The following is an 8,977-nucleotide window of genomic DNA, read 5'->3' on the forward strand; positions in this document are numbered from 1 at the left end:
AGGCTCTGCTCGAAGGAGAAAGATCCATCATCGGCTCGGACCTTTTTACGGTGTCGTGCTAAAGCATTACGTTCTTCCGACGACGGCGCTAGAAGCTTTCCCTCTCAAGTGCACTTCCTCATCTCTCGGCTATATAGAATTCCCCTTACGAATAACATATCCCAATCTATATAATTCTATTCCCTCTAATTTATTTTGTTCTCATGTGGCATATTTTCACTCAACAATTCTTTTTTTTTTTGTTTGCCATACAATTGATCTTATCATTCAAATACTAACACCTCTCCTTAAATCTTATAACATATAACCTTAGCACGCAATTCAACTATCAACATATTGTCTAAGAATTTAATTTTTTTGCACCTTAAATCATTTTCATAATAAATTCATAACTACCAAATTCATAAAGGTGATTCTTATATTTATTTAATTCTCAGTCTTCAATTGATAAGAGACATCTAAAAAATGTCTACCCCTTAGATTTAACGATTTATTTATGTATTTATTTTTAGGAAGTGGTGCCTCTAATTTAAAGGGACCTTTATCATAACTGAGTCAAATACACACAGTAATTTCTAATCTTTAACAAACCATAATACCATAAAAAAAATGGTTTGACCATCGACATTAATTACCTAACCAACATCTTACTTTTATCTTCTCATTCTTTTTTTTTTAAAAAAAAAGACTAATAAAAGTTGTAGATCCATAAATTTTGAAAATTCCTTTATGTACAAAAATTTTCATGGCTCAAAATTCTTTAAAAAAAAAAAAGTATACTCTCAATCCTAAGTCCTAACATATTCATAAAAGTATCATGGAAAGAAAAAAGTAAAACAATTTAATTTAAAATTTCGCTAGAAACAAAAACATTCATTTAAAAATCCTTTCTAGTCAGTAACCCACAATTCAAAAATATTTTTTTTTTGTAATCACCAAGAAATATCAATTTCTCAAACTAATAATAATTTTAAAAAAACTGCATGGATAAAAATTGTGTTTCTTCTTCTCCTTCTGTTTCCTTTTAAACTTGGCCAAATCATCAAATAAATTTCTAATGACACCTCAAGTTCATAGCATGTGTGAAAAATTAAAAGTACAGGAGAAAGTACTTACCTACATAATACATTGCTAATGAAAATCTAATCAAAAAAGAAACTCTTCATTTAGACAAAGAATAGTTTTTAAATTGACAGTAGAACCTTATAAAATCTTTATGTTCTTATTTATAATGCATAAAAACCATAACAAAATGAACAAGTTTTATTTTGAAATCTAAGAGATATACTCATATAGTATGGGGTTTTAATTAAACAATTTTCCTCTTCTATGTTCCAATATTTCCAACATTTAATCTCACAAGTTAGATTTCATGTTTATTTCATAAAAAAAAGTACTTACCTACATAATACAATTAAAAATTGCATGAAAATTTATACATACCATTCTATGCTCATAAAAACTTTATATCAATACATTATATAAAAAATAAAATGAATAAGTAATGATGCACTGAAGTTGATTTACTTTTGTGATTCCTAATAAATTTAAAATATTTCTGTTTGCACTCAAATTGTGAATTTGGAGGTCCTGGCCTAATTTAACTTTATTGGCTTTAAAATAATTATATAAAAAAATATATTTTTGAAGTCTTAGCAATTAAGTAAAGACCATCACCCATAATGAGTGAACATGATGGAGGAAGTGCTTCCTAAATTTAAGAAAAGTGGAAATCATAGGGCTTTGGCACCAAGCGAGGATCATCTATAAATAGAGGAGCTCTTTCTCAACAATGGTATCATCAGATCATTATTAATATCAATAAACTATCAGTCTCAGACTCTGTGTCTGTTACTTTATTTTTCTTTTTATCATGTAGTTTTAGTCTTTACTTTACCTATTTCTTTAATTAATGCATCTCTGCTTTTCTGCATCTCCATTAGTATTCTTCACTTCGCATTCTTATATTTGGGTAAACTGTGGTAAGGGAGCCCGGCTCCTTGTGTTTGATTAGAAGTCAGGTTCTTCCATCCTTTTAAGACCTTGCGTCTCTAGCACGCCTCACAACACCATACTACGCCTTAATTGATTGTTTTTTATGAACAATTTTTGGCATGCCCAGTGGGACTCATGTGAAAGAAATGCCTTTGACACATAAGGATCAATATGTTGTTGGAAAGAATAGACCTGAGTCTTACGACTCAGAAAACGTGGTTGCAAACACAAAATGTGAAGTACAAGCTAACGAGAGGCAAAGAACTCTGTTGCAAACTTTGAAGGAGGGGCTAAGGAACATCCCTGTTATGTTGTCTAGATCGTCATAGGAGCAAGCTCCGATTGGCTTTCACCTTCAGAGAACAGATGGACTCAGGGGACAATCTCCCAAAGTGCCCTTCGACCAAAAGATCAATAATGAGAATCGCTATAATATCCCTCAAAAGATAAATGGCAGGTCTAATTTAATAGCAGACTCGTTCGACTATAAGGGCCAGAACCATTGGGGCTAGCATCATTGGGGCCAACACCAGAGAGGCTGAAGCCATAAGGGCCGAAGTCATTAGGGTTAGCACCATCAGGGCCAAAGCCATTAGGGCCAACACCAAAGGGGCCAGAGCCATAAGGGTCGAAGTTATCGGGGCCAGCACTATCGGCGCCGAAGCCATTGGAGTTAGCACCACAGAGGCTGAAGTCATAAGGGCTGAAGTCATAGGGGCTGCAACTAAGGGGCTAGAACCACAAGGGCCGCAACCATAAAGGTCAACACCAGAGGGGCTGAAGTCACAGGGCTTGCAACCACAAGGGCTGGCACCGCAGGGGCCAAAGTCAGGAAGGCAAGTTTTGGAAGGGCCCTTTCCACGAGAGCTCTCTCTTAAAAGGCTCTTTCCACAGAGGCCCTACAGCAGCTAGATCTTACAAAATCAATCCTTAAAAACTTGAAAGGCCAATTCCAAAACCAGCTCTTGAGGTCCTAAACCTTGAGAAACTTGATTCTAAGCTAGACCCCATAGTCCTTTAAGAAAAGTATTAAATCAACCATCAATCAGAACGAGAATGAGCCGATCCTCCAAGACATATCCATACAAAATTGGCCTACGAAGGCTCCGACCAATATGTATGCGGGGGGCATTATTTACACTCAAATTGTGAATTTAGAGGCCCTGGGCCAACTCAACTTAATTGGCTTTAAAATAATTATATAAAAAATATATTTTTGAAATTTTAGCCATTAAGTCAAGACCATTACCCATAATGAGTGAACATGATGGAGGAAGTGCTTCCTAAATTCAAGGAAAGTGGCAATCATAGGGCTTGGGCACCAAGTCAGGATCATTTATAAATAGAGGAGCTCTTTCTCAACAATGGTATCATTAGATTATCATCAGCATCAACAAACTATCAGTCTCAAACTTTGTGTCTGTTACTTTATTTTTCTTTTTATCATGTAGCTTTAGTCTTTATTTTTCATTGTACGGTCAGCATAGCCCGCCACTTATTTCTTTAATTAATACATCTCTGCTTTTCTGAATCTCTATTAGTGTTCTTCACTTCGCATTCTTATATCCAAATGAATTGTGGTAAGGGAATCCGAGTCCCCGCGTTTGATTAGAAGTTAAGTTCTTCCATCGTTTTGAGACCCTACATCTCTGACACTAAAGCCGGTAATTTGGGCTAAGCCCGACGGGCTAGCCCGAACCCACTCAAAAAATTTAGGCCTGAGCTCAAAAAATAATATTTTTTATTGTTCAGGCCTATTCGAGCGGCCCGAATAGGCCCCAGAAAATTCAGGCCAAGCCCGATCGGGTTCAGGCTTGGCCTGAATACCCGAATAGAAATTTTTTTAAAAAAATATATATAATATAATAAATATTAATCATTTTTAAAGTTTTATATCATTTTATTTTAAAATACCATATATTTGAGTGTATTATTATAGTTATTTTAAAAAAATAAAAATATTTATAGTTCTTATTTTTAATATTTTTAATCAAATAAAATATCTCAAAATAATAATTAAATATATATTTTAATAATAATTTTTATATTTTAAGACTCAATTTTTTTCAAAAAAAAGTTGAGTGATATACACCATTTTCTTGTCCAAAAAAATTATATTTTATATTTTTTATAAAATAAAATAATTAATTTTAAATTAAAAATAATTTTAAAAATAAGTTTTGGGTATGTACGAATTTCTGGTTCTACTACTAAATAAATATAATAAATAAAATAATATTTTTAAATAATTATTTAATTATCATCCATGCCAAATTTGGTTAAAAATTAAGAATGAACTAAGGTAAATGCCTTTTATATATAGGGCTTAAACAATATAAAAAGTTAAAGAAAAAAATTTAAAAAAATAGTTATAACCATAATTAAATGATTTTTTTATATAATATAATGATGGCTATTTTTCTCATACTCTTAAAAATAAAAGGTACAATTTATCTAATAGTTATTAAAAACTTTGAGTTAATCAAGGCAATAATTTTAAATTAGTGATTTAACTATAGTTGAATTGAGATTAACTTGATCATAATTAAAAAAATATGATTCAATTAAAATTTATAAATATTTTTATATAACCATGATAAGGGCAATATTTAAACAAATAAGACATTAATTTACAAGTAAAAGAAACATTCATAAATAAATTGCATATAATACCCTGCGTCTCTGGCATGCCTCGCGACATCACGCCTGATTGATTATTTTTTACAAACAATTTTTGGCATGTTTGGTGGGACACATGTGAAAGAAATGTTTAGGACACATAAGGATCAATATGTTGTTGGAAAAAATAGACCTGAGTCTTACGACTCAAAGAATGTGGCTGCACACGCAGAACGTGAAGTTTAAGCTAACGAGAGGCAAAGAGCTCTGTTGCAAACTCTAAAGGAGGGGCTAAGGAACATCTTTGTTATGCTGTCTAGATCGTTACAGGAGCAAGCTCCGATTGGCTCGCACCCTCAGAGAATAGATGGACTCGAGGGGCAGTCTCCTAAAGTGCCTTTTGACCAAAAGATCAATAATGAGGACCACTATAACATCCCTCAAAAGATAAATGGCAGGTCTAATTCAATAGCAGGCCTGTTCGACCATAAGGGCCAGAGTCATTAGAGCTAGCACCATCGAGGCCAAAGCCATTGGGGTCAGCACCATCAGGGCTGAAGCTATTGGGGCCAGTGCCATCAAGGTTGAAACCATAAGGGCCGAAGTCATTAGGGCTAGCGCCATCAAGGCCGAAACCATTGGGGCTAACAGTAGAGAGGACGGAGCTATAAGAGCCGAAGTCATTAGGGCTGAAGCCATTAAGGCCAGCACCAGTGAGGCCAGAGCCACAAGGGCCGAAGTCATCGAGGCCAACACCATCAGGGTCGAAGCTATTAGGGCCAACACCAGAGGGGCCAGAGCCACAAGGGCCGAAGTCATTGGGGCCAGCACCATCGGGGCAGAAGCCATTGGGGACAGTACCAGAAGGGTCGAAGCCATAAGGGCTAAAGTCATTGGGGCCAGTACCATCGGGGCTGAAGTTATTGGGGTCAGCATCAGAGGGGTTGGAGCCACAAGAGCCAAAGTTATTAGGGTTAACGTCATAGGGGTCAAAGTCACAAGGGCCAAAGTCATAGGGGCCACAACCAAAGGGCCAGCACCACAGGGGCCGGCATTGCAGGAGCCAAAGTCAAAAAGGTAAGTTTTGCAAGAGCCTTTTCCACGAGAGCTCTCTCCTAAAAGGCTTTCTTCATAGGGGCCTCGTAACAGCTAGATTTTACAGAATCAGTCCTTAAAGTCTAAAAACTCGAGGGGTCAATTCTAAAACCAGCTCTTGAGGTCCTAAACCTTGAGAAACTTGATCATAAGCTGGATCACATGGTCCTTAACCCTCAATTACAAGGATATCCTTCAAGAAAAGTACCAGATTAATAATTAATCAAAACGAGAATGAGCCGGTCCTTCAAGATATATCCATACAAAATTGGCCTACAAAAACTCTGGCCAATTTGTATGCGGGGGGCATTATTTGCACCCAAATTGTGAACATGGAGGCCCTGTCCCAACTCAACTTAATTGGCTTTAAAATAATTATTTGAAAAAAAAGAATATTTATGAAGTCTTAGCCATTAAGTCAAGATCATTACCCATGATGAGTGAACATGATGAAGGAAGTGCTTTCTAAATTCAAGAAAAGTGACAATCATGGGGCTTGGGTACCAAGCCAAGATCATCTATAAATAGAGGAGCTCTCTCTCAACAGTCATCATCAGCATTAACAAACTATCAGTCTCAGACTCCGTGATTTGCTACTTTATTTTACATTTTTTATCATATAGTTTTAGTCTTTACTTTTCATTGTACGGCTGGCATAGCCCGCTACCTATTTCTTTAATTAATGCATCTCTACTTTTTTGCATCTCCATTAATATTTTTCACTTCGCATTCTCACATCCAGGTAAATTGTGATAAGGGAGCCTGAGTCCCCGCATTTGATTAGAAATCAGGTTCTTCCATCCTTTTAAGACCTCACGCCTTTAGCACGCCTCGCAATACCACGCTTGATTAATTGTTTTTTACAAACAACACCATACAGATATAGAACTTATGAATAACATTAACATTAACACTTTATATATGAGACAAGATCTTTTTATCTATCAGTGTACAATTCTTCCCAGAAAAAAAAATTATATATCATCTACATAGATCTCTCTTCTGAGTTCTGAACATTAATTAACATACATTTTTCTCTTTTTCTTTCCATTCTAAGCCCAAGAACCTGCATGGCGAAAACCTAACCTTGTACTCCGAAATGGTCTCAAGCTTGGGTGACCAATGCTGATCCTTAGACCTCACAAGCTGATCATAGTGCTTCTTCAACTCGGGAGTACTACACAGAAAGCTATAGTTACTATCACCATTACGATCTGTTTCTTTGTCACTATTTCCATTAATAAGCCTCGTGATGAACTCAGGCTTCACCTTTATCAGAATCCTCCCATTGGAGCCCTTTATGCACTCAAAAGGACTAGGGCTCTCTCCAAACTTGATCGGACATGGTGATGACGACGACGACTTTCTGGTTTTATTAGGGCATGTTGATGATAATGATGATGAACCTAGGGCTGCGAGCCACGCTGGCGACAGGACCTTGCATGCTAAGCGATCTATGGGAAGAACGAAGTAGGTTTGGCCTGGCATGAGTTCGTCGTCTATGGCTAACGACGGCACCGGGAGGCCCATGAAGAAGGAGTCAGCGTGGCATACCACCTTTTCTGGGAACTCGAACATGATCTCGCCGGCGATGTGTTTTCCTCTCAGGAACCTCGTCGTGCCTTCGCAGAAGACAAGTTTTATCGAAGAAGACGACGACGAATTAGGGTTTTGCTGCGCAAAACACGGTGTCAAAACTGCATTGCCCATATCAGAAACTAGAGTAATGATCTAAAACTTCAGTTGGGTCGATTTCTCAGCGTATAGAGAGAGATATGTTGCAGAGAAAGGAGAGAGGAAGAAAATGTATGTAGGTGGAAATGTCGACGGTGAGAAAAGAGGGGGGTGGGAGGGATTGACTCTGAAAAAGTCAAGGTTTGTTTTAGCTTTTAAGGTTTCTGGTTTCGTGGGGTCAGTGGTTTTGGTCAGCCATGGCGGTTTGAACATGTTGCTCACTCTCGCATTACCCTCGTGATATGGGCTTGAATCTGTATATTTTATTAGACTTGCTCTAAACCTTTTTGCTTTATATTCTGAACCCCTTTTTATGGAAAAAAAATATTTATTATTTTATAAAATCCTTTTGAGAAATCTTAAGATGTTTGTGTCAGTTTTAAAAAATATTAGATTTCTTATTGTTTTGGTAAGCTACACTTAATAATGATAGATTTTATTTTTTATGTTAAAAATGATGATAAATTTTTAAAATAATAAGATTCATTAAATGAGAGAAAGTGTGAGGATGAAAATATAAAAGGAAAAAAATTTATATTCTTAATTTTATATATTTAAGGTGCTTATTTCTAATTAAATCAATACATGTGTATCTTGTAAAAAATAAATCATAATTTTTGCCCATATAGAAATATCGTAAAATCTGAAAATAACTGAAAAATAAATCATTTTTATATTTCAAATTAAAAGAAAAATAATTTCTAACTTTGACTAAAATTTCTAAATAATAAATTAATTTTCATAAAATTACTTTGAAGTTTTAAAAAACGGGTCATCATATAGTTATTTTTTAATTATTTTAAAATTTTAAATACATTGTCTAATTATTTATACTAAAAAAATATGAACAATCAATATCCAATATTAAATATAAAATTTAGGACCAATGTAAAACACGAGGACCGGCACCACCATTATAAACACAACTCATCCACAGATACACACACTCCTTTGACCGTCTATATTTAATTAACTACCTAAAAACATACTCCTCCATTATTATTTACAGGAAAAATTATCATTTTTTATTTTTTTATACAAGGAAAATCATATTTTAACGTTGATCTTGCTTTAAATATTTTCAAACCTATTTTTTTCTACACCACTTCTAACGTTGCATGGCATGAATTTGAGCATTCTGTAAATCAGAGTTCATTGAACCAAAATAAGAAACAAAAGGAGCATATATTACCCAAACTCGCATTGAATTTTGACATTTCTGAAGGTCGCAGGCGTGTTTGTGTGTGTTATATGTATACTCATATGGTACGGTCTTATGTATAGGACAAGAGAAAAGATTAATTTTGAGCATAGTTATAAGGTATTTCATTATGTTTCATATTTATCTTTATCTTTCTGTCCTCATTAAATGCTTAAAAAAATATTACATAAAAATAATAATTTTTATTTTATTAGGGTAGAACAAGTGAAAGCTTATTAATTTTTAAGATAAAGTTAATGAGGCTTAATGTTTTCATTGAATTTTGGTAAAATTTGTTGGAATAGGATTAGATGGAGCGTGGCCAAAAAATAA

The 8,977-nt window shown here is 34.8% G+C and overlaps 1 protein-coding gene across 1 annotated transcript; it reads right to left on the bottom strand.

Moving 5' to 3' along the window:
* Positions 1 to 6,648: 6,648 nt before the first annotated feature.
* On the bottom strand, positions 6,649 to 7,475 carry LOC129298143 (uncharacterized). The gene has a single exon (XM_054936547.1). It carries the CDS (start codon positions 7,417 to 7,419, stop codon positions 6,730 to 6,732), a length of 690 nt encoding a protein of 229 aa, XP_054792522.1. The 5' UTR covers positions 7,420 to 7,475; the 3' UTR covers positions 6,649 to 6,729.
* Between the last annotated feature and the right edge of the window lie 1,502 nt (positions 7,476 to 8,977).

This window comes from Prosopis cineraria, unplaced genomic scaffold, assembly GCF_029017545.1.
Source record: "Prosopis cineraria cultivar Desert tree isolate PC_DT_omini unplaced genomic scaffold, ASM2901754v1 PC723, whole genome shotgun sequence".
In the NCBI taxonomy this organism is placed as follows: Eukaryota; Viridiplantae; Streptophyta; class Magnoliopsida; order Fabales; family Fabaceae; genus Prosopis; species Prosopis cineraria.

What these genes read in the sequence shown, in the direction of transcription:
- LOC129298143 (XM_054936547.1), bottom strand. Translation starts at nt 7,419, where the DNA reads ATGGGCAATGCAGTTTTGACACCGTGTTTTGCGCAGCAAAACCCTAAT.